General features: G+C 33.2%; 1 protein-coding gene across 7 annotated transcripts; it reads left to right on the forward strand.

The window, feature by feature from the left end:
* The first annotated feature begins 259 nt into the window (after positions 1 to 259).
* On the forward strand, positions 260 to 23706 carry LOC143222807 (uncharacterized). Of its 7 annotated transcripts, none has more exons than XM_076449863.1 (10): positions 260 to 555; positions 1503 to 1593; positions 5611 to 5716; positions 5825 to 5922; positions 7666 to 7814; positions 12242 to 12339; positions 14082 to 14230; positions 18663 to 18760; positions 20504 to 20652; positions 21409 to 23706. In XM_076449863.1, exons 9-10 carry the CDS (start codon positions 20577 to 20579, stop codon positions 21816 to 21818), a joined length of 486 nt encoding a protein of 161 aa, XP_076305978.1. In that variant the 5' UTR covers positions 260 to 555; positions 1503 to 1593; positions 5611 to 5716; positions 5825 to 5922; positions 7666 to 7814; positions 12242 to 12339; positions 14082 to 14230; positions 18663 to 18760; positions 20504 to 20576; the 3' UTR covers positions 21819 to 23706. The 7 variants fall into 7 exon arrangements, 6 of the variants coding, with proteins under 6 accessions (XP_076305978.1, XP_076305981.1, XP_076305980.1 ...); XM_076449866.1 differs by lacking the exon at positions 5611 to 5716 and adding an exon at positions 12032 to 12137; XM_076449865.1 differs by lacking the exon at positions 5611 to 5716 and adding an exon at positions 18453 to 18558.
* Positions 23707 to 27753: the final 4047 nt, after the last annotated feature.

The following is a 27753-nucleotide window of genomic DNA, read 5'->3' on the forward strand; positions in this document are numbered from 1 at the left end:
TTATTTTTACCCTTTAAGGTATGGGCTTGTTATAAGAGTGACAGTCAACCCCTTAATGTGTTTGGTGAGTTGTAGAATGTTACTGAATGACAACTTCTCCCCTGGTAAAAATTTTTTTAAAAAAATACGATGGTAGATTGGCTTTACTGTTGAGTACAACTATTGTGTTGTTTAGTTAACATAATTTTATAAATAATTACCTTTTGAAACAACATATTTTTGACATTACAGTGGTTTGACATATTCTATGTGAACAAAAGAAGTCTTACTTCAGTTTCTAAGTTCTTGGTCTACTCTTTTATCAATGCTTAGTGGGATTGTATATGACTTTATGATGTTCCCTACAGCTGAAAAGACAAGCTGTTTGATTGGATGGTGATTTGAACTCGCAACTGTCAGATTGCAAGTCGTGCACCGTAGTCACCTGTGCATGTTAGGCCTTGTCAGTTGGATTCTGAAGTTATTAAACAAACGTGTGCGAATACTTTAGAAGAAATGAGAATTATTTGAAGCTTTATAAACAATTGTGATACACAACATTGAACCAAGTTTTTTGTGGGTTTACATTCATTTGACTTGTTTGGAATATATTATTCTTAAAATGATTGAACTATGTTATGTCCATTTATTGTTCAAATTCATCACCAACTACAGAGTATTCAGTCCCATGAACCTGACAATCCATAATAATACAAAAAAGTGAGGAAGGATGATTAAATATATAAGAAAACAGGTTTCTATTTAAAAAAAATCTACGAAAGTATCTTTTGAAGTTTGCATTCAAGCTAAATAATAATCACATGCTGCATAAGCAATATATACAAAGCAATTAGATATAAAATATCTAAATCAGCTATTACTAACACATGAAGAATGACGAAACCTGAATGATTTAATATCTTGACTGATTTTAATATTCGAATAGTGAGGCTATGCTTCTTCAAGTAGTTTATGAAAATGCTTATTTCTGCTAAATTATCAACTGTATGTTAAATAATTCTGAAATGTTTATGCAGTATATGACGAGATTCTTGTTCTTATTCTAATAGACATTTTAACAACGTTAAATACACACAAGAATACAGCTCACAGAATGCACACTAACAATTCAAAACTGTTTGTTTAAAATTAGACACAAAGGTCCACCATGGTCATTACGGGTATCGAAAATCCGGTTTCTCGTGCTGTGAATCCCAAGACATACCACTGTGCTACTGGGAGACAATTGAAGAGAGAGAATTGCAGTTTTCTGTATTAGAAACAATCTTAAAAAGACCTCAATAGATTGATATTAACCTATGTAATTTGTCAGAGTACACGTAAGTGTGTTGTCAAATGTTACCCCCCCACACACACACCAACTTATCCTGAGTAAACCGAGAAAGTTCTCACTCTATATTAATTGATGTAGTAACTAAATAGTATATGAAGAAATTTTAGAGAGAAATGATGTTAAAAACCTTAGACAATAAATTTTGGTCTGATGTGATTTCTTTATGCAGAAACAAGAACCGAGCTTCAAAAGAGAAAGTGGATGAGACTTGGCCAGTTGAGGGATTTTACCACTATTTTAGGGTAGGATCTGTACAGAATGTGAGTAGCAGTTATTAATTTTATATGCTAGCCTCTAACAATAAAGGATGACCTCTAACAATTAAAATAAAACAATTATCTTAATACAGAGAGGTTGAATACATCACAATATTGTTAGTCAAATAATGTCTGATGGTCAAACATAGTTTCTATTGGAAAAGGTTCTATTGTAAAACAGCTGTCTCAAGAATACACCACTACTCGTTGTCTGTTTTCCTTAATCAATCTCAGTGTACAAGAATGATAATTCTCCATCAGTCTGATCTATGAATGATTTGACTGTTATGCCATTGTTGGTCTCCAGATACTTTAGATATGCAATGATTGAATGGATTTATTGTGAAATAGCATGTGTATATTTGACTTCCGGCACTTTTGAGATGGGCATACTCTTTTATTATGTTACATGCTGATGAAGATGCATTTTGCTACTGACTGACATCCATGTTGATGTTTTCTCATCTGTTGCAAGATGCTGCATTTTCTGTACCATGGGTGAGGCGTATGTCTTCTTTCAGGTCTCTTTTTGGATGGTTTTGATGTTTCAAGTTGATCTAAACATGTATTCCTTTGTTTTCCAATGCCAAAATTTTGTGTAGAAAAGGGGTGTTAAATAACCTTTCTAAAAGTGACCATTTTGTGGTAGAGTTGCAGTTCCTATGACACCAAACAAGTTATAAATGTCCTTCACTTACATGCCTTTCAAATACTACTTATATCTGCTATGGTTATTACAACATTTCTTGAAGTGATTATTCAGAATTATTTTAGAAAATGCACTCAACCCTCTTTATACTCTAAATTTTTGTTTAAATGTACTGAACCCTCAGTTCACTCAGATGTTTGGTTTATAGTGTACCCAACTTTTTGCAACTAATGGATTTGATGACTCCCATTGGTAACTCTCAGATTAAGTGCATAATCTCTGCATTTTAGTTTTATGGAAACAATTTTTTTCTGGTTTGGTTATGTGTAGAAATGGCCATGCTCTTAATTTCACCTGAAAAGATGATCAGAGAAAATTTAAAACAAAATTATTACTTGTCTTAATTCAAGGCTTTTTCTCATGTGGATGAGTTTGTGTTCCCAAATTTGAAAATGTCACAAGAAAAGTAAATGTCCTGAATAAAAACAAATGTACTTTCTGCTATAAAATTACACACACAGATGCTGACTTTCACACACATGCAGTTATATCTAATATTTTATTGTTCACCCACAAAATTAGGTTTATGATAAAGTTTATTTGGAATTTATGGAAGCAATTGGTGTATCACAATAGTTAAAAAAAACAAAAAACATCAGTATACTTTGCTAACCGTTTTCCAATTTAAATCTCATATAAACATATATGAATAATTAAGTTGCAAACTGCATTATATCACAATAGCAATGAATCAATTAGTGGTGAATACATTATTTTAAATTACATTATCCTCTATATAATTTCCTTGTTGCAACAGTGCACATATTACTAACATTTGGGAATTTCTTAATAAACTACATACATACACAAACAGAAGTTATATAAAAAGAAACAAATCCAATATGTAAGTGTATATATATATACTGTACTATGATTAGCACTATATAGCAGAAACAAATGAATAAGGGGACTTTTCAATTTCATATCATTTATTAGTGGAGACATTATTACACCCAGGGTAACTCCACTGTAAGAAGTAAAATCTAACACTGATAATTGTTCATTCTGTTTAACTACACTGGATACACTATTCCACAGTCATCATAACCTGTCACTAATTTATATAAGCTTGTTCATAAATTATTTTTAAAAAATCTTAGAATAAACATTTTTTGTGCTTTTAATTGATGTGCAAGAGCTGTTATCTTTATCTGTTTGTATAAAGAAAATAAAAACTATTATATATGTCACTGACAGTTTATTACTAGTTTCATTTATAACATACACAAACGAAAAAAATATATAAAAAACTGTATGATCCTCTCACAACTCTGCAAATAACATGTCTCCATAAGTAAAAAAAAAAGATTTTATAATAAACAGAATATTGATCAGGAAATATATGTATATGATGTCATGGTAACAAGAGTGGAAAAGCAAAATACAAGGAAGATAATAATCACTTTAAAAAACATTTATTAATTCCATGTGGTGCAAAGAAGACAAGAGAATATGATAAGTATTCTGCTTATAGTTGGTTGTTGGTCTGTGTGTTTATATACACACACACATACATACGTATATATTGGTCTACATGCCCTATCCACAATCTTGTTGTTACAAATGAGTTATAGAATCTATCCAGTTGAGGGTGAGAAAGTATATAGTTCATTATACTTACATTTATACATGACTAATACTTGCACCTATTGATCCATTTTTCACACATTCTACTTTAGTTTCCAATTTCCAGTGCAAAGAGCACAACTGTTCCAGAAGTACCCCATTTATGTGCTTTATTCATCTCAGAGTGCACCTGTTCAATCTGGATAGTTAGTTATTTTGCTGTGCTTCTTAACTGACCCTTCTACCTTTACAGAGTACAGATAATACCATATTAGAAGTTATTTTTTAACACCAAAATATAATTTCCCATAGGTAATTCACATCCATCCTCTTCATGGCCGATGTTCTTCTTTTTAGAACAGGCCAATTCTTGAAAGTGAGGATTAAGAAGGAATAGTAGAGGGAGACAGATGTACCACTACTGGTGGAGAACAAACAGTGACATGATGTGCACATATTTATAAAAAGCATAAAGTTGAAAGGGTATAAAGACTGATGCACTGATTGCAAAAATATTTAACAATGCTTAGAGTGCAAAGAGTAATTGAGATAGCTTTGTGTGATAGGAGATAGGTACCTATCAAAAATTCATTTTAGGTGTAAAAGTGTTAACGTTTGTATCTCAGCACAAGAGATTTGCATGTTTAATTGGTTGGTGAAACAAGTAAGAGCTTCAAATTTTTTACACTGAGAATTAAAAGTATAATAGGAATTCTTTTCTATGCAGAATATTGCTATTGAGCTCCTGATAACCTAAAGTCAAGTATTTGAAATATTTTATCAAATGATCTAAAAATAAAGACAAAGATAAGAAAGAAAAAAAAGCGCTGTTCTAAAACAACTACAACGAACTTAGAGATCTTATGAGCAGTTATGGCGAGGCTAAAATTTAAACTTTTCTCTGAAGTTGGCTTTCCCATTTCCATAATAACTTTATATCTTGTTGAACAACGTGATCAAATTTAAGAGGTCAAGTTTTATAACTACTATTATTCCAGGGGGGATGGGGTGGGCTATAAAATTTCCAACAAGAAAATATACAACTCTCCTCCCATATAGTGAATACGGTATTAAAATAGGCTCTCAGTGGTGGGAATGATTTTTAATAATGTCTTCACTTTGAAACACTTAAGATTTATATAGAAAGAGCTTTCAACCAGTTAACGCATTACCCTGGTATAAAAGTGTTTCTTAGACCTTATTCTAATAATGATACAAAATAATTTCGTAAGACAAAGAGAATTTATGAATTGTGACTCGATTTTAATTTATATTTGAGAGTTTATTTAGTTTTATCGTTTTAGTTCCCAGCAAGTTGACTTAATGAAAGAACCGTGATCTAAAGTTGTAAACTAAGTCTCAAAAATTGGTTAGGCCTGGCGTGGCGAGGTGGTTAAGGCGCTCAACTAGTAATCCGAGGGTCGTGAGTTCAAATTCCCGTCAGCCATGGGGGCGTTATAATGTGAATGCCAATCCCACTATTCATTGGTAAAAGAGTAGCCCAAGAATTGGCAGTGGATGGTAAAGACTAGCTGCCTTCCCTCTACTCTTACAGTGCTAAAGTAGGGGTGGCCAGTGCAGATAAACCTCATGTAGCTTTGTGCGAAATTAAGAAAAAATGTGGTTACCATAAACTTTAGTGCCGTTATCTGTTGCTTTAAAATACAAACAACAAAATATATTATTTATGATTAAAAAACACTTGACAGCAGTTTAAATGAATTGCATTTCATATTTTCCTAAAGATTGAAGACTTTAAAAATATTCATGCTCAGTCTGCTAGAGATGTCCAGAACCAGAACACTCAATTAGTTGCAGCTTTGAAAGAACAACATAATCATCACATTGAAGGTAACCTTTGTTGATATTCAAACATAACAACTTATGTGCAATTAAACCCATAAATTGATGTTTGAAGTTTAGCTTCTTTAATTTTTTTTTTTTTTATTAAATCACTAGTTGGAGAAGTTACCATCTGCAAGACAAGAGATTCAGAAGCTGAAGGCAAGGAATGAAGATTTACAAGCTATGGTGGATGAGAAAGTTTGAATTGAGAGGTAAAAGGAGTTCCAGCGAATAGATGACTGCTTAGTCCAAAGTGAACTAAATCATTTGAAGTTGTGGTCAAATATGATTACCAGTTTACAGTTTAACAGTAAAAGTATGACCAAACAGCAAACAACACAATCATAATTAAGGAGTGTCTTCTCATTCTTTTGATTTAATTCCAAGTTTATTTGTATTGATATCGTTATTGCTTGTACAGTTATTGTTAAAAATTAAATTAAAACAACAATAATTTAAAAAAACCTTTTAAGAATTTAATTTGATATTATGTTTTATTGCTTTCTTCTTGACACAAAAAGCTGGTGCCAGCTGTTGTTATTCATTTAGTGTAATTCTGTAGTGAACTACATTTTCCTTAACCAAGTGAATTACTTTACAAACGATAACTATGTGTATTTGTTTCAGTTATAATCCATTAACAATATATCCAGTTTAGATTAAGTTACTTTTTTATATCTAATTGTTTAACATAATCAGGGGAAACAGTAGTGTTAACGTCTGTAATATGATTTATTTTATCATTATTTCATCCAACATAATGTCATAATGAGGCTTAACATATCCCATCAGAGTGTTATTAGAAGTGATGCAGTCCATTATGGATTTAACTTTTGTTTTTTTAGAACAATATGTGTTTCTAGTTAGCTAATTGTCTTAAGTAATATATGAATTACTTTTAGTTTCAATCAAATAATTAGATAACTTTAATTTACTTTTTTTCAGTATCTCTCTTAGACTATAGTTTAACCATGTTCTGACTCCATTCAGTCTTCTATAATTTGACAATACTGAAAGTAACTTATAGAAACCTTAAAACTATAATATTTATTAAACATAGAATCACAAATTAATTCTAAAATAAAACAACAACAACTTTTACTGTAGACAGGTTTGAAGTTTAATTATAATGAAAGCTCAGTAGTGTCATTTTAATGATTAAAACAGACAGTGCCAGATTAATCTTGTGACTTCTATAAAATTACTGTTAACTATATTTATGACTTAACTTGTTCATGAGTAAACATAAGATCCTAAACTTGATATATTAGTTGTTAATAGTATAAACTCAAATTACTATATTTCATCTAATCTGGTCAAAGACTGTCTAATCTGATAAAAGAACTAATCATAAATTAATCGAACATAACACAGTTCAAAACGTGTTTTGTAAAAGTGTGTATAGAAATAGGACACTTATTCCACCAATGACTTTGATTATGAACTTGTTACTATGAACTATGTAAATATGACAGCTCATTATAAGAATCAAACAACTACCTAGACTTATGTTGTTACAGACTATGTAAACATCACATCTTTAAGGATCAAATAATGTAATGCATGCATGTGGAGGTTATTTGTTTTTAATAAAACTATATCTACAGAAACATGAAACGATTTTAACACAGCCACCAATATAAAACAGGTTTTGCTCTGAAACTGTACATTATACATTAAGATATGATATTTGTCCCATCACTGAAAATCCCTTAGTTTAAGCATTGGCTCAAAACTGGGTATTTTCAGCTGTCTAACATGCAACAAATAGTTCTATATTAAAATAATTTGTACCTGGTTTATAATCCATCAGTTGTCAGATATTGTTTCTGACAATATATGTCATGAAAATAAGAATAAAATAAGATTAACTTGTACAAAGAACAAACTAGATCTTTGTTCAAGAAAATCGTTAGATAGTAACTGTGGTCTGACTTTCATATTTCAACTTGCAGACAGTTAAAAAGAGAAAGACTACAGCTAGAGGAGGAGTTTGAGAAAGAGGTGAAGTCAAAGTCTCGATTATCTATGGAGAAAGAAGAACTCCAGTGGAGACTGAAGCTAGTAATGGAAGTAAATGCTTTGCTGTCAACAATGTCTGATTGTAAGTATTGGTTTATTGTACTTACAACTGCTTTGCAGTCAACAATGTCTGATTTTGTATATATTGTTTTCTAGTATTAAAATGGATGCAAGTGCTTTATTATCAACATCTGATTGTGTGCAATGTTTCACTGTACTTACAATGAAAGCAAGCTTTGTTGTCAACAATGTCTGATTGTATGTATTGTTTCACTACATCACAATGGGGACAACTGCTTTGTTGTGAACAATATCTGATTGTATGTATTGTTTCACTGTACTACAATGGGGACAACTTCTTTGTTGTGAACAATATCTGATTGTATGTATTGTTTCACTGAACTACAATAGGGACAACTGCTTTGTCATCAAAAATGACTGATTGTATGTATTGTTTCATCATACCACAGTGGGGATAATTGCTTTGTTGTGAACAATGTCTGATTGTGCATTTTGTTAATAAGTACAAAAATGAAAAAATTGTCGCCCCAAAACTCAGTACCAGGACACGAATGTGGTGGGTCATTATGTGGAATGCTATGGCGTTTTTTGTTTTTTAAGTACTAGCAGAAGTAAAACACAAATTGTGTTTGACGGGGAGGGAACATCCACTACCTAGTTTAACCTCATATGCGTGGTATAAAAGAGAAAAGGAACAGTTGCATGTTGTCTAGTTCATAACATCCTGCATCTTTACATTCTTTCACTGTTTGCAGAGAAAGGGTGGTTATTGAGAGAAAAATTGAATGAACATTTAGAACATTCAAAAACCTTTAAGATTTTTAAGTATATAGAACATAATAAATATTTGATCTTTCTTTGCAATCCTTATCTAGCGTCATCGGAAATCCTGGATAAACTTTCACATGACAAGTCACTGTTGAAATGTCCAGTTCGAATGTCTGTGTTCCTGAATGAACTTAATACTAGTCAAACAGAGGGAGGGAGAGGTTCTGGCAGTCACAGACAGGTCACTGCTTGGGAACGCCCTCCAAATAGGGTGTCAAGTCGTAAAAACTAACTATTCTGGTAGACCATCGACTGAATCCGCACCTTTTACACCTACTGCAAAAAAGATTCGATATTCCAAGCAACCTGATTCTGTTAATGGTACTCCAAAACGATCCCATTCAAACAAGTCATTAACACAAGAAAGGGACAGAAACGATAATTCTAGTGTCACCGAAGCCCTTGATGATCAGGGTACAAGAAAAGGACATATAGAGAATTATGAACAGACATGAAAACAACAAATGATCTCAATTTGAACATGCCGCACCCAAGAAATGATGAAGATGAAGAAACACATCCAGTGACAGGTCATCACCATGATTCTGTAAGATCGGATGCCTTTTGCCCAAAGAGTACAACACCTTCACTGAGCATTTGTTTAGATGAAGGTTCCAGACTAGATGGAGAGCAGCTAGTCATTACCACCTACCACTAACTCTTGGACTACTCTTTTAACAACACATAGAGAGATTGACCATCACATTATAATGACCCCATGGCTGAAAGGGCGAGCATGTTTTCATATGACGGGGGATTCGAATCTGTGACCCTCGGATTATGAGTCGAGTGCCTTAATTACCTGGAGATTCCAGGCCAGGTAGATTCGAAGGAAGGCATCTAGTAAACTGCACCCACCCCCTGCCGACTCAGAGACTAATCGAATAATGAAATTTGACAGTCACTGTTATGACCCCTAAGGCTTTTTTCCATAGAATGTTTTATTCTACTGAGTAGTCAGTAAGGCCTACTGACTAAATATATGTGATACACATGGTTACAGAGTGTGACTGAGCATCTCTTAGGTCTCCAAACTGGGTCTAAAGAACTACCAAGATAAAAATGTATATTCACAGAAACAATCACACAATCATAAAATAAAAACATAAAAAACGAGGGCAACTGGGTGCATTGAACATGCAAGAATGCTGTTAAACTTTGATTGAATTCTCATTAGCTACATGTTTCCTCCACTCTGTAAATTATACTATCACTAAAAATGAAAACAAACAAACAAATATCCATGTTATTAAAAGTTAAAACCTAAATGTTATTCAATGAAGATAAATAAAACTATTATAAATCATAAATGCAGCACTATTAACCTCAACAAAGCAATGTTAAGTAATTTATAATTAAAGCAGAAGTCAACTCTTCCAAAATCTTTAATAAAACCACTTGAAAGCTGAACGTGACTTCTGTAGAAAATAATAATGGTTCAACCAAAGTTAAGTGAAAACCACGTTAAGTTAAACAATACTGTGGCTGAAGGCTTAAATTAACTTACAACTTTAGGAAATGTAAGAAACTAAAAAAATTATGAAAAGTTCCTAATTCTAATAGATTCTCTCTTTTCTTTTACAAGGACAAACTTGACTTTATACTTGAGAACATATTGGCATTAAAATCAAGCTCAGTCTGCTTCAACAATGTTGATCTTCAATTTCACTATAATTTAACACTACTGGTCTTCAATTTCAAGGTATGTGTCAACAGTGTTGGTCTTCATTGGCACAGCATGTTTCAACAATGTACGTCTTCAATTTTACTAACTTTATCAACACTGTTGATCTTTGGTTTCACTGACGATTTGCTCAGTGTTGGTGTTCAACCTCACTGTGTTTCAACAGTGTTGGTCTTCACTTTCAATAATTGTTTCAGTAGTGTCGGCCTTCAATTTCACGTCTCGTTCAACAATGTTGGTCTTCACTTTCAATGACTGTTACAGTAGTGTCGATCTTCAATTTCACAGACTGTTACAAAAGTGGAGATCTTCATTTTCACAGTCAGTTTCAGCAATACTGGTTTTCAGTTGCAATAGCTGTTTTGAAACAGTGTTGGTCTTTAATTTGACTGTCTGTTTGAACAGTGTGCCTTCACTGTTAGAGGGAGACAGATGTGCCACTACTGGTGGAGAACAAACAGTGACATGATGTGCACATGTTTATAAAAAGCATAAAGTTGAAAGGGTATAAAGACTGATGCACTGATTGCAAAAATATTTAACAATGCTTAGAGTGCAAAGAGTAATTGAGATAGCTTTGTGTGATAGGAGATAGGTACCTATCAAAAATACATTTTAGGTGTAAAAGTGTTAACGTTTGTATCTCAGCACAAGAGATTTGCGTGTTTAATTGGTTGGTGAAACAAGTAAGAGCTTCAAATTTTTTACACTGAGAATTAAAAGTATAATAGGAATTCTTTTCTATGCAGAATATTGCTATTGAGCTCCTGATAACCTAAAGTCAAGTATTTGAAATATTTTATCAAATGATCTAGAAATAAAGACAAAGATAAGAAAGAAAAAAAAGAGCTGTTCTAAAACAACTACAACGAACTTAGAGATCTTATGAGCAGTTATGGCGAGGCTAAAATTTAAACTTTTCTCTGAAGTTGGCTTTCCCATTTCCATAATAACTTTATATCTTGTTGAACAACGTGATCAAATTTAAGAGGTCAAGTTTTATAACTACTATTATTCCAGGGGGATGGGGTGGGCTATAAAATTTCCAACAAGAAAATATACAACTCTCCTCCCATATAGTGAATACGGTATTAAAATAGGCTCTCAGTGGTGGGAATGATTTTTAATAATGTCTTCACTTTGAAACACTTAAGATTTATATAGAAAGAGCTTTCAACCAGTTAACGCATTACCCTGGTATAAAAGTGTTTCTTAGACCTTATTCTAATAATGATACAAAATAATTTCGTAAGACAAAGAGAATTTATGAATTGTGACTCGATTTTAATTTATATTTGAGAGTTTATTTAGTTTTATCGTTTTAGTTCCCAGCAAGTTGACTTAATGAAAGAACCGTGATCTAAAGTTGTAAACTAAGTCTCAAAAATTGGTTAGGCCTGGCGTGGCGAGGTGGTTAAGGCGCTCGACTAGTAATCCGAGGGTCGTGAGTTCAAATTCCCGTCAGCCATGGGGGCGTTATAATGTGAATGCCAATCCCACTATTCATTGGTAAAAGAGTAGCCCAAGAATTGGCAGTGGATGGTAAAGACTAGCTGCCTTCCCTCTACTCTTACAGTGCTAAAGTAGGGGTGGCCAGTGCAGATAAACCTCATGTAGCTTTGTGCGAAATTAAGAAAAAATGTGGTTACCATAAACTTTAGTGGCGTTATCTGTTGCTTTAAAATACAAACAACAAAATATATTATTTATGATTAAAAAACACTTGACAGCAGTTTAAATGAATTGCATTTCATATTTTCCTAAAGATTGAAGACTTTAAAAATATTCATGCTCAGTCTGCTAGAGATGTCCAGAACCAGAACACTCAATTAGTTGCAGCTTTGAAAGAACAACATAATCATCACATTGAAGGTAACCTTTGTTGATATTCAAACATAAAAACTTATGTGCAATTAAACCCATAAATTGATGTTTGAAGTTTAGCTTCTTTAATTTTTTTTTTATTAAATCACTAGTTGGAGAAGTTACCATCTGCAAGACAAGAGATTCAGAAGCTGAAGGCAAGGAATGAAGATTTACAAGCTATGGTGGATGAGAAAGTTTGAATTGAGAGGTAAAAGGAGTTCCAGCGAATAGATGACTGCTTAGTCCAAAGTGAACTAAATCATTTGAAGTTGTGGTCAAATATGATTACCAGTTTACAGTTTAACAGTAAAAGTATGACCAAACAGCAAACAACACAATCATAATTAAGGAGTGTCTTCTCATTCTTTTGATTTAATTCCAAGTTTATTTGTATTGATATCGTTATTGCTTGTACAGTTATTGTTAAAAATTAAATTAAAACAACAATAATTTAAAAAAACCTTTTAAGAATTTAATTTGATATTATGTTTTATTGCTTTCTTCTTGACACAAAAAAGCTGGTGCCAGCTGTTGTTATTCATTTAGTGTAATTCTGTAGTGAACTACATTTTCCTTAACCAAGTGAATTACTTTACAAACGATAACTATGTGTATTTGTTTCAGTTATAATCCATTAACAATATATCCAGTTTAGATTAAGTTACTTTTTTATATCTAATTGTTTAACATAATCAGGGGAAACAGTAGTGTTAACGTCTGTAATATGATTTATTTTATCATTATTTCATCCAACATAATGTCATAATGAGGCTTAATATATCCCATCAGTGTTATTAGAAGTGATGCAGTCCATTATGGATTTAACTTTTGTTTTTTTAGAACAATATGTGTTTCTAGTTAGCTAATTGTCTTAAGTAATATATGAATTACTTTTAGTTTCAATCAAATAATTAGATAACTTTAATTTACTTTTTTTCAGTATCTCTCTTAGACTATAGTTTAACCATGTTCTGACTCCATTCAGTCTTCTATAATTTGACAATACTGAAAGTAACTTATAGAAACCTTAAAACTATAATATTTATTAAACATAGAATCACAAATTAATTCTAAAATAAAACAACAACAACTTTTACTGTAGACAGGTTTGAAGTTTAATTATAATGAAAGCTCAGTAGTGTCATTTTAATGATTAAAACAGACAGTGCCAGATTAATCTTGTGACTTCTATAAAATTACTGTTAACTATATTTATGACTTAACTTGTTCATGAGTAAACATAAGATCCTAAACTTGATATATTAGTTGTTAATAGTATAAACTCAAATTACTATATTTCATCTAATCTGGTCAAAGACTGTCTAATCTGATAAAAGAACTAATCATAAATTAATCGAACATAACACAGTTCAAAACGTGTTTTGTAAAAGTGTGTATAGAAATAGGACACTTATTCCACCAATGACTTTGATTATGAACTTGTTACTATGAACTATGTAAATATGACAGCTCATTATAAGAATCAAACAACTACCTAGACTTATGTTGTTACAGACTATGTAAACATCACATCTTTAAGGATCAAATAATGTAATGCATGCATGTGGAGGTTATTTGTTTTTAATAAAACTATATCTACAGAAACATGAAACGATTTTAACACAGCCACCAATATAAAACAGGTTTTGCTCTGAAACTGTACATTATACATTAAGATATGATATTTGTCCCATCACTGAAAATCCCTTAGTTTAAGCATTGGCTCAAAACTGGGTATTTTCAGCTGTCTAACATGCAACAAATAGTTCTATATTAAAATAATTTGTACCTGGTTTATAATCCATCAGTTGTCAGATATTGTTTCTGACAATATATGTCATGAAAATAAGAATAAAATAAGATTAACTTGTACAAAGAACAAACTAGATCTTTGTTCAAGAAAATCGTTAGATAGTAACTGTGGTCTGACTTTCATATTTCAACTTGCAGACAGTTAAAAAGAGAAAGACTACAGCTAGAGGAGGAGTTTGAGAAAGAGGTGAAGTCAAAGTCTCGATTATCTATGGAGAAAGAAGAACTCCAGTGGAGACTGAAGCTAGTAATGGAAGTAAATGCTTTGCTGTCAACAATGTCTGATTGTAAGTATTGGTTTATTGTACTTACAACTGCTTTGCAGTCAACAATGTCTGATTTTGTATATATTGTTTTCTAGTATTAAAATGGATGCAAGTGCTTTATTATCAACATCTGATTGTGTGCAATGTTTCACTGTACTTACAATGAAAGCAAGCGCTTTGTTGTCAACAATGTCTGATTGTATGTATTGTTTCACTACATCACAATGGGGACAACTGCTTTGTTGTGAACAATATCTGATTGTATGTATTGTTTCACTGTACTACAATGGGGACAACTTCTTTGTTGTGAACAATATCTGATTGTATGTATTGTTTCACTGAACTACAATAGGGACAACTGCTTTGTCATCAAAAATGACTGATTGTATGTATTGTTTCATCATACCACAGTGGGGATAATTGCTTTGTTGTGAACAATGTCTGATTGTGCATTTTGTTAATAAGTACAAAAATGAAAAAATTGTCGCCCCAAAACTCAGTACCAGGACACGAATGTGGTGGGTCATTATGTGGAATGCTATGGCGTTTTTTGTTTTTTAAGTACTAGCAGAAGTAAAACACAAATTGTGTTTGACGGGGAGGGAACATCCACTACCTAGTTTAACCTCATATGCGTGGTATAAAAGAGAAAAGGAACAGTTGCATGTTGTCTAGTTCATAACATCCTGCATCTTTACATTCTTTCACTGTTTGCAGAGAAAGGGTGGTTATTGAGAGAAAAATTGAATGAACATTTAGAACATTCAAAAACCTTTAAGATTTTTAAGTATATAGAACATAATAAATATTTGATCTTTCTTTGCAATCCTTATCTAGCGTCATCGAAATCCTGGATAAACTTTCACATGACAAGTCACTGTTGAAATGTCCAGTTCGAATGTCTGTGTTCCTGAATGAACTTAATACTAGTCAAACAGAGGGAGGGAGAGGTTCTGGCAGTCACAGACAGGTCACTGCTTGGGAACGCCCTCCAAATAGGGTGTCAAGTCGTAAAAACTGTAACTATTCTGGTAGACCATCGACTGAATCCGCACCTTTTACACCTACTGCAAAAAAGATTCGATATTCCAAGCAACCTGATTCTGTTAATGGTACTCCAAAACAATCCCATTCAAACAAGTCATTAACACAAGAAAGGGACAGAAACGATAATTCTAGTGTCACCGAAGCCCTTGATGATCAGGGTACAAGAAAAGGACATATAGAGAATTATGAACAGACATGAAAACAACAAATGATCTCAATTTGAACATGCTGCACCCAAGAAATGATGAAGATGAAGAAACACATCCAGTGACAGGTCATCACCATGATTCTGTAAGATCGGATGCCTTTTGCCCAAAGAGTACAACACCTTCACTGAGCATTTGTTTAGATGAAGGTTCCAGACTAGATGGAGAGCAGCTAGTCATTACCACCTACCACTAACTCTTGGACTACTCTTTTAACAACACATAGAGAGATTGACCATCACATTATAATGACCCCATGGCTGAAAGGGCGAGCATGTTTTCATATGACGGGGGATTCGAATCTGTGACCCTCGGATTACGAGTCGAGTGCCTTAATTACCTGGAGATTCCAGGCCAGGTAGATTCGAAGGAAGGCATCTAGTAAACTGCACCCACCCCCTGCCGACTCAGAGACTAATCGAATAATGAAATTTGACAGTCACTGTTATGACCCCTAAGGCTTTTTCCATAGAATGTTTTATTCTACTGAGTAGTCAGTAAGGCCTACTGACTAAATATATGTGATACACATGGTTACATAGTGTGACTGAGCATCTCTTAGGTCTCCAAACTGGGTCTAAAGAACTACCAAGATAAAAATGTATATTCACAGAAACAATCACACAATCATAAAATAAAAACATAAAAAACGAGGGCAACTGGGTGCATTGAACATGCAAGAATGCTGTTAAACTTTGATTGAATTCTCATTAGCTACATGTTTCCTCCACTCTGTAAATTATACTATCACTAAAAATGAAAACAAACAAACAAATATCCATGTTATTAAAAGTTAAAACCTAAATGTTATTCAATGAAGATAAATAAAACTATTATAAATCATAAATGCAGCACTATTAACCTCAACAAAGCAATGTTAAGTAATTTATAATTAAAGCAGAAGTCAACTCTTCCAAAAATCTTTAATAAAACCACTTGAAAGCTGAACGTGACTTCTGTAGAAAATAATAATGGTTCAACCAAAGTTAAGTGAAAACCACGTTAAGTTAAACAATACTGTGGCTGAAGGCTTAAATTAACTTACAACTTTAGGAAATGTAAGAAACTAAAAAAATTATGAAAAGTTCCTAATTCTAATAGATTCTCTCTTTTCTTTTACAAGGACAAACTTGACTTTATACTTGAGAACATATTGGCATTAAAATCAAGCTCAGTCTGCTTCAACAATGTTGATCTTCAATTTCACTATAATTTAACACTACTGGTCTTCAATTTCAAGGTATGTGTCAACAGTGTTGGTCTTCATTGGCACAGCATGTTTCAACAATGTACGTCTTCAATTTTACTAACTTTATCAACACTGTTGATCTTTGGTTTCACTGACGATTTGCTCAGTGTTGGTGTTCAACCTCACTGTGTTTCAACAGTGTTGGTCTTCACTTTCAATAATTGTTTCAGTAGTGTCGGCCTTCAATTTCACGGTCTCGTTCAACAATGTTGGTCTTCACTTTCAATGACTGTTACAGTAGTGTCGATCTTCAATTTCACAGACTGTTACAAAAGTGGAGATCTTCATTTTCACAGTCAGTTTCAGCAATACTGGTTTTCAGTTGCAATAGCTGTTTTGAAACAGTGTTGGTCTTTAATTTGACTGTCTGTTTGAACAGTGTGCCTTCACTGTTAGAGGGAGACAGATGTGCCACTACTGGTGGAGAACAAACAGTGACATGATGTGCACATGTTTATAAAAAGCATAAAGTTGAAAGGGTATAAAGACTGATGCACTGATTGCAAAAATATTTAACAATGCTTAGAGTGCAAAGAGTAATTGAGATAGCTTTGTGTGATAGGAGATAGGTACCTATCAAAAATACATTTTAGGTGTAAAAGTGTTAACGTTTGTATCTCAGCACAAGAGATTTGCGTGTTTAATTGGTTGGTGAAACAAGTAAGAGCTTCAAATTTTTTACACTGAGAATTAAAAGTATAATAGGAATTCTTTTCTATGCAGAATATTGCTATTGAGCTCCTGATAACCTAAAGTCAAGTATTTGAAATATTTTATCAAATGATCTAGAAATAAAGACAAAGATAAGAAAGAAAAAAAAGAGCTGTTCCAAAACAACTACAACGAACTTAGAGATCTTATGAGCAGTTATGGCGAGGCTAAAATTTAAACTTTTCTCTGAAGTTGGCTTTCCCATTTCCATAATAACTTTATATCTTGTTGAACAACGTGATCAAATTTAAGAGGTCAAGTTTTATAACTACTATTATTCCAGGGGGATGGGGGGGACTATAAAATTTCCAACAAGAAAATATACAACTCTCCTCCCATATAGTGAATACGGTATTAAAATAGGCTCTCAGTGGTGGGAATGATTTTTAATAATGTCTTCACTTTGAAACACTTAAGATTTATATAGAAAGAGCTTTCAACCAGTTAAAGCATTACCCTGGTATAAAAGTGTTTCTTAGACCTTATTCTAATAATGATACAAAATAATTTCGTAAGACAAAGAGAATTTATGAATTGTGACTCGATTTTAATTTATATTTGAGAGTTTATTTAGTTTTATCGTTTTAGTTCCCAGCAAGTTGACTTAATGAAAGAACCGTGATCTAAAGTTGTAAACTAAGTCTCAAAAAATTGGTTAGGCCTGGCGTGGCGAGGTGGTTAAGGCGCTAGACTAGTAATCCGAGGGTCGTGAGTTCAAATTCCCGTCAGCCATGGGGGCGTTATAATGTGAATGCCAATCCCACTATTCATTGGTAAAAGAGTAGCCCAAGAATTGGCAGTGGATGGTAAAGACTAGCTGCCTTCCCTCTACTCTTACAGTGCTAAAGTAGGGGTGGCCAGTGCAGATAAACCTCATGTAGCTTTGTGCGAAATTAAGAAAAAGTGTGGTTACCATAAACTTTAGTGGCGTTATCTGTTGCTTTAAAATACAAACAACAAAATATATTATTTATAATTAAAAAACACTTGACAGCAGTTTAAATGAATTGCATTTCATATTTTCCTAAAGATTGAAGACTTTAAAAATATTCATGCTCAGTCTGCTAGAGATGTCCAGAACCAGAACACTCAATTAGTTGCAGCTTTGAAAGAACAACATAATCATCACATTGAAGGTAACCTTTGTTGATATTCAAACATAAAAACTTATGTGCAATTAAACCCATAAATTGATGTTTGAAGTTTAGCTTCTTTAATTTTTTTTTTATTAAATCACTAGTTGGAGAAGTTACCATCTGCAACACAAGAGATTCAGAAGCTGAAGGCAAGGAATGAAGATTTACAAGCTATGGTGGATGAGAAAGTTTGAATTGAGAGGTAAAAGGAGTTCCAGCGAATAGATGACTGCTTAGTCCAAAGTGAACTAAATCATTTGAAGTTGTGGTCAAATATGATTACCAGTTTACAGTTTAACAGTAAAAGTATGACCAAACAGCAAACAACACAATCATAATTAAGGAGTGTCTTCTCATTCTTTTGATTTAATTCCAAGTTTATTTGTATTGATATCGTTATTGCTTATACAGTTATTGTTAAGAAGTAAATTAAAACAACAATAATTTAAAAAAACCTTTTTAAGAATTTAATTTGATATTATGTTTTATTGCTTTCTTCTTGACACAAAAAGCTGGTGCCAGCTGTTGTTATTCATTTAGTGCAATTCTGTAGTGAACTACATTTTCCTTAACCAAGTGAATTACTTTACAAACGATAACTATGTGTATTTGTTTCAGTTATAATCCATTAACAATATATCCAGTTTAGATTAAGTTACTTTTTTTATATCTAATTGTTTAACATAATCAGGGGAAACAGTAGTGTTAACGTCTGTAATATGATTTATTTTATCATTATTTCATCCAACATAATGTCATAATGAGGCTTAACATATCCCATCAGTGTTATTAGAAGTGATGCAGTCCATTATGGATTTAACTTTTGTTTTTTTAGAACAATATGTGTTTCTAGTTAGCTAATTGTCTTAAGTAATATATGAATTACTTTTAGTTTCAATCAAATAATTAGATAACTTTAATTTACTTTTTTTCAGTATCTCTCTTAGACTATAGTTTAACCATGTTCTGACTCCATTCAGTCTTCTATAATTTGACAATACTGAAAGTAACTTATAGAAACCTTAAAACTATAATATTTATTAAACATAGAATCACAAATTAATTCTAAAATAAAACAACAACAACTTTTACTGTAGACAGGTTTGAAGTTTAATTATAATGAAAGCTCAGTAGTGTCATTTTAATGATTACAACAGACAGTGCCAGATTAATCTTGTGACTTCTATAAAATTACTGTTAACTATATTTATGACTTAACTTGTTCATGAGTAAACATAAGATCCTAAACTTGATATATTAGTTGTTAATAGTATAAACTCAAATTACTATATTTCATCTAATCTGGTCAAAGACTGTCTAATCTGATAAAAGAACTAATCATAAATTAATCGAACATAACACAGTTCAAAACGTGTTTTGTAAAAGTGTGTATAGAAATAGGACACTTATTCCAACAATGACTTTGATTATGAACTTGTTACTATGATCTATGTAAATATGACAGCTCATTATTAGAATCAAACAACTACCTAGACTTATGTTGTTACAGACTATGTAAACATCACATCTTTAAGGATCAAATAATGTAATGCATGCTTGTGGAGGTTATTTGTTTTTAATAAAACTATATCTGCAGAAACATGAAACGATTTTAACACAGCCACCAATATATAACAGGTTTTGCTCTGAAACTGTACATTATACATTAAGATATGATATTTGTCCCATCACTGAAAATCCCTTAGTTTAAGCATTGGCTCAAAACTGGGTATTTTCAGCTGTCTAACATGCAACAAATAGTTCTATATTAAAATAATTTGTACCTGGTTTATAATCCATCAGTTGTCAGATATTGTTTCTGACAATATATGTCATGAAAATAAGAATAAAATAAGATTAACTTGTACAAAGAACAAACCAGATCTTTGTTCAAGAAAATCGTTAGATAGTAACTGTGGTCTGACTTTCATATTTCAACTTGCAGACAGTTAAAAAGAGAAAGACTACAGCTAGAGGAGGAGTTTGAGAAAGAGGTGAAGTCAAAGTCTCGATTATCTATGGAGAAAGAAGAACTCCAGTGGAGACTGAAGCTAGTAATGGAAGTAAATGCTTTGCTGTCAACAATGTCTGATTGTAAGTATTGGTTTATTGTACTTACAACTGCTTTGCAGTCAACAATGTCTGATTTTATATACATATTGTTTTCTAGTATTAAAATGGATGCAAGTGCTTTATTATCAACATCTGATTGTGTGCAATGTTTCACTGTACTTACAATGAAAGCAAGCGCTTTGTTGTCAACAATGTCTGATTGTATGTATTGTTTCACAACATCACAATGGGGACAACTGCTTTGTTGTTAACAATATCTGATTGTATGTATTGTTTCACTGAACTGCAATGGGGACAACTGCTTTGTCATCAAAAATGACTGATTGTATGTATTGTTTCATCATACCACAGTGGGGATAATTGCTTTGTTGTGAACAATGTCTGATTGTGCATTTTGTTAATAAGTACAAAAATGAAAAAATTGTCGCCCCAAAACTCAATACCAGGACACGAATGTGGTGGGTCATTATGTGGAATGCTATGGCGTTTTTTGTTTTTTAAGTACGAGCAGAAGTAAAACACAAATTGTGTTTGACGGGGAGGGAACATCCACTACCTAGTTTAACCTCATATGCGTGGTATAAAAGAGAAAAGGAACAGTTGCATGTTGTCTAGTTCATAACATCCTGCATCTTTACATTCTTTCACTGTTTGCAGAGAAAGGGTGGTTATTGAGAGAAAAATTGAATGAACATTTAGAACATTCAAAAACCTTTAAGATTTTTAAGTATATAGAACATAATAAATATTTGATCTTTCTTTGCAATCCTTATCTAGCGTCATCGGAAATCCTGGATAAACTTTCACATGACAAGTCACTGTTGAAATGTCCAGTTCGAATGTCTGTGTTCCTGAATGAACTTGATACTAGTCAAACAGAGGGAGGAAGAGGTTCTGGCAGTCACAGACAGGTCACTGCTTGGGAACGCCCTCCAAATAGGGTGTCAAGTCGTAAAAACTGTAACTATTCTGGTAGACCATCGACTGAATCCGCACCTTTTACACCTACTGCAAAAAAGATTCGATATTCCAAGCAACCTGATTCTGTTAATGGTACTCCAAAACAATCCCATTCAAACAAGTCATTAACACAAGAAAGGGACAGAAACGATAATTCTAGTGTCACCGAAGCCCTTGATGATCAGGGTACAAGAAAAGGACATATAGAGAATGATGAACAGACATGAAAACAACAAATGATCTCAATTTGAACATGCCGCACCCAAGAAATGATGAAGATGAAGAAACACATCCGGTGACAGGTCATCACCATGATTCTGTAAGATCGGATGCCTTTTGCCCAAAGAGTACAACACCTTCACTGAGCATTTGTTTAGATGAAGGTTCCAGACTAGATGGAGAGCAGCTAGTCATTACCACCTACCACTAACTCTTGGACTACTCTTTTAACAACACATAGAGAGATTGACCATCACATTATAATGACCCCATGGCTAAAAGGGCGAGCATGTTTTCATATGACGGGGATTCGAATCTGTGACCCTCGGATTATGAGTCGAGTGCCTTAATTACCTGGCGATTCCAGGCCAGGTAGATTCGAAAGAAGGCATCTAGTAAACTGCACCCACCCCCTGCCGACTCATAGACTAATCGAATAATGAAATTTGACAGTCACTGTTATGACCCCTAAGGCTTTTTCCATAGAATGTTTTATTCTACTGAGTAGTCAGTAAGGCCTACTGACTAAATATATGTGATACACATGGTTACAGAGTGTGACTGAGCATCTCTTAGGTCTCCAAACTGGGTCTAAAGAACTACCAAGATAAAAATGTATATTCACAGAAACAATCACACAATCATAAAATAAAAACATAAAAAACGAGGGCAACTGGGTGCATTGAACATGCAAGAATGCTGTTAAACTTTGATTGAATTCTCATTAGCTACATGTTTCCTCCACTCTGTAAATTATACTATCACTAAAAATGAAAACAAACAAACAAACAAATATCCATGTTATTAAAAGTTAAAACCTAAATGTTATTCAATGAAGATAAATAAAACTATTATAAATCATAAATGCAGCACTATTAACCTCAACAAAGCAATGTTAAGTAATTTATAATTAAAGCAGAAGTCAACTCTGACTTCTGTAGAAAATAATAATGGTTCAACCAAAGTTAAGTGAAAACCACGTTAAGTTAAACAATACTGTGGCTGAAGGCTTAAATTAACTTACAACTTTAGGAAATGTAAGAAACTAAAAAAATATGAAAAGTTCCTAATTCTAATAGATTCTCTCTTTTCTTTTACAAGGACAAACTTGACTTTATACTTGAGAACATATTGGCATTAAAATCAAGCTCAGACTGCTTCAACAATGTTGATCTTCAATTTCACTATAATTTAACACTACTGGTCTTCAATTTCAAGGTATGTGTCAACAGTGTTGGTCTTCATTGGCACAGCATGTTTCAACAATGTAAGTCTTCAATTTTACTAACTTTATCAACACTGTTGATCTTTGGTTTCACTGACGATTTGCTCAGTGTTGGTGTTCAACCTCACTGTGTTTCAACAGTGTTGGTCTTCACTTTCAATAATTGTTTCAGTAGTGTCGGCCTTCAATTTCACGGTCTCGTTCAACAATGTTGGTCTTCACTTTCAATGACTGTTACAGTAGTGTCGATCTTCAATTTCACAGACTGTTACAAAAGTGGAGATCTTCATTTTCACAGTCAGTTTCAGCAATACTGGTTTTCAGTTGCAATAGCTGTTTTGAAACAGTGTTGGTCTTTAATTTGACTGTCTGTTTGAACAGTGTGCCTTCACTTTTACTCTCTTTTACAACTGGTCTTCTCTTTTAATACTTCAATAGAGTACATCATCAATTTCACAGTATGTTTCAGTAGTGTTGGTTTTGACTTTAACTGAATGTTTGAACAGAGTAGGTCTTCAATTTCACTGTCTGTATGAAAACAATTGGTCTTCAGTTTCACTTACAGTTTGAACAGTGTTGATGTTCAATTTCACTGCATTTCAACAGTGTTGGTCTTCAATTTCACTCTATATTTTAACACTACTGGTCTTCACATTTAATAACTGTTTCAATTTCACGGTCTGTTTCAACAGTGTTAATCTTCATTTTCACTAATTCAACAGTGCAGGCTTTTTAATTTCATTTTCTGTTTCAACACTGTTAGTTTTCACTTTTGCTCAATATTTTAACAGTGTAGGTCTTCAGTTTCACTGTCTGTTTCACAGGAGTGGATGTTCATAATCATTTACTGTTTCATCAGTGCTACCTTCATTTCAACTGATTGTATTCACACCATTATTAATAAATTTCACTGTCTGTTTCACTACTGTAGATCTTCACTTTCATTAACTGTTTTGACACTGTTGTTCTTCACTTTCATTTCTGTTTAAACACTATTAGTCTTAAGTTTACTGTTTTTGCAGTGTTGGTCATGCCTTTCACTGTCTGTTTCAACATTACTGGTTTTCAGTTCAACTGTCTGTTTGAACAATGTTGGTATTGAATTTCACTGATTTTTTAACATAAATGTACTTAAATTTCACTCTGTTTCAACACTATTGGTCTTCACTTTTACTGTCTGTTTCAACACTGTTGGTCTTCAGTTTCACTCTCTGTTTCCACAATGTTGGTATACTCTTGCAGTTCTGTTTCAACACTATTGGTCTTCAGTTTCACAGACTGTTCTAATACTATTTGTCTTCATTTTTGCTGACTGTTCCAACACTGTTGGTCTTCAATTTCACTATCTTTTTCAGTACTATTTATCTTCAGTTTGAATGTTGTTCTCACACTGCTGGTCTTCACTTTCACTTCCTTTTCAACACTAGTGGTCTTGACTTTGATGGACTGTTTACACACTGTTGGTCTTCACTTTCACTTTTGTTTCATCATTATTGACCTTCAATTTCATTAATTGTATATACACTAATGGTCTTCACTTTCACTGACTGTTCCAACACTGTTGTTCTTCAATTTAACTCTCTCTTTGAATAGTGTTTGTCTTCAGTTTCACTATCTATTGTCACACTGTTGGTCTTCACTTTCACTTTCATTTCAACACTACTGTTCTTGAGTTCCACTGACTGTTTTCCACACTATTGGTCTTCACTTTCACTCACTGTTTTTACACTGTTGGTCTTCAGTTTCATAAACTGTTTCAACACTGCTAGTCTTCAATTTCAAAGTATGTTTTAACCCTATTGGTGTTCAGTTTCACTGACTGTTTTCATGCTGTACGTCTACATTTTCTCAGTCTGTTTCAACAATACTGATCTTCACTTTTATGGTGTTTCAACACTATTGGTTTTCAACTTCACTGTTTTAACAGTATTTGTCTGCAGTTTCACTGGCTGTTTCAAAACTGTTGGTATTCAATGTTACTGTCTGTTTTAGTAATACTGATCTTCATTTTTACTCACTGTTTGTACACTGTTGGTCTTCACTATCACTTCTGTTTCAACACTGTTGGTCATCATTTTCAATGTCTGCTTCAACACTATTGGTCTTCATTGTCTCTTTCAACACTGTTGCTCCTCAACTTTACTGTCTCTTTAAACACTATTGTTCTTCTCTTTCAATGTGAGTTTCAATACTAAGGGTCTTCAATTTCACTATAATTTAACACTACTGGTCTTCAATTTCAAGGTATGTGTCAACAGTGTTGGTCTTCATTGGCACTGCATGTTTCAACAGTGTAAGTCTTCAATTTTACTAACTTTATCATAACTATTGGTCTTTGATTTCACTGACGGTTTGCTCAGTGTTGGTGTTCAGTCTCACTGTGTTTCAACAGTGTTGGTCTTCACTTTCAATGGTTGTTTCAGTAGTGTCGGCCTTCAATTTCACGGTCTCTTTCAACAATGATGGTCTTCACTTTCACTGAATGTTTCAACAGTGGAGATCTTCAATTTCACAGTCAGTTTCAGCAGTGCTGGTTTTCAGTTTCAATGTCTGTTTTTTAACAGTAACTTGATTGTGTGTTTCAACAGTGTCTCTTTAAACACAACTGATTTTCACTTTCAGTTACTTTTCAATAGAGTAAGTCATCAATCTCATGGTCCATTTCAGCAGTGTCAGTCTTCACTTTCACTGAATATTTCAACAGTGTAGGTCTTTTAATTTCACTGTCCGTTTCACAGGAGAGGATCTTCACATTCATTTACTATTTCATCAGTGCTTACCTTCATTTTAACTGACTGTTTTCACACTATTATTAATCAACTTCACTGTCTGTTTCACCACTGTGAATCTTCTCTTTCATTAACTGTTTTGACACTGTTGTTCATCAATTTAACTTCTGTTTAAACATTATCAGTCTTCAGTTTCACTGTTTTCACAGTGTTGGTCATACCTTTCACTGTCTGTTTCAATACTATTGGTCTCAAATTCCACTGACTCTTATCACACTGTTGGTCTTCACTGTCACTTGTGTTTCAACATTACTGGTTTTGAATTTCACTGACTGATTTTACACTGATGGTCTTCAGTTTCACAAACTGTTTTTAACACTGTTGGTCTTCAATTTCACTGTCTGCTACAACACAATTGATGTTCAGTTTCACTGACTGTTTTCACACTACATCTTCATTTTTTCGGTCTGTTTCAACAATATTGGTCTTCACTTTCACGGACTCTTCGAACACTGTTGGTGTTCAATTTCATTGGGTGTTTCAATATTACTGGTTCTCAGTTTTACAGTCTGTCTGCACTCTCTTGGTCCTACCTTTCATTTCTCTTTCAACATCATTGGTGTTCAGTTTCACTGACTGTTTAAACACTGTTTGCCTTCACGTTTACTGTCTGTTTGAACACTATTGGTCTGCAGTTTCAATGGCTGTTTCAACACTGTTGGATTCCCTTTTATGGTGTGTTTGAACAATATTGGTCTTTCATTTGACTGTTTCACACTGTTGGTCTTCACTTTCACTGGCTGTTCCAACACTATTAGTCTTCACTTTCACTTCCATTTCAACACTACTGGTCATGAATTTCACTGACTGTTTTCACACTGTTAGTCTTCAGTTTCACCGTTTTAATACTGATCTTCAATTTCATTGCCTGTTTCAATACTATTGGTGTTCAGTTTCACTAACTGTTTTTTCAATGTACGTCTTCACTTTTTCAGTCTGTTTCAACAATATTGGTCTTCACTTTCACATACTGTTCCAACACTATTGGTGTTCAATTTCACTGTGTGTTTCAATACTACTGGTTTTCAGTTTTACAGTCTGTCTGCATTCTCTTCATCTTTCAACTCTCTTTTCAACATCATTGGTCTTCAGTTTCACAGACAGTTTTAACACTATTGGTCTTCATTTTTGCTGGCTGTTCCAACACTGTTGGTCTTCAATTTCACTCTATTTTTCAGTACTACTTGTCTTCAGTTTAACTGTTGTTCTCACATTGTTGGTCTTCACTTTCACTTCCTTTTCAACATTAGTGGTCTTGATTTCGACGGACTGTTTTCACACTGTTGGTCTTCACTTTCACTTCTATTTTAACACTGTTGTTCTTCTGTTTCACCGCGTGTTTCAACAGTAATGTTCCTCAATTTGAATCTGTTTCAACAGTGTAGTCTTAATTTTCAGTCCATTTCAACACAGTTGATCTTCATTTTCACTCTATTTTAACACTACTGGTCTTCTATTTCACAGTCTGTGTCAACAGTGTTGGTCTTCACTTTCACTGAATGTTTCAAAAGTGTATGTCTTTAATTGTACTGAATTTATAAACACTTGTTCTTCAGTTTCACTGACGGTTTGCACAGTGTTGATATTCAATTTCACTGTCTGTTTGAACAGTGTTGGTCTTTCATTTGACCGTGTCTTTCAACAGTTTGTGGCCACTTTTATCCTATTATAACACAACTGGTCTTTACTTTCAATGACTGTTTCAAAAGTGTAGGTCATTAATTTTTCTGTCTGTTTCAACAGTGTGATTCTTCAAGTTCACTGTCCATATTAACACCACTGGTCGTCAGTTTCACTAACTGTTTGAACAGTGTTGTTGTTCGATTTCATTTTGTTTTAACAGTGTAGGTGTTAAATTTCACTGTCTGTTTCAATGGTGTTGATCTTCAGTTTCATTGACTGTTTTCTCAGTGTTGACCTTCATTTTAT

This window comes from Tachypleus tridentatus, chromosome 8 (genome assembly GCF_004210375.1).
Source record: "Tachypleus tridentatus isolate NWPU-2018 chromosome 8, ASM421037v1, whole genome shotgun sequence".
Lineage (NCBI taxonomy): Eukaryota > Metazoa > Arthropoda > Merostomata > Xiphosura > Limulidae > Tachypleus > Tachypleus tridentatus.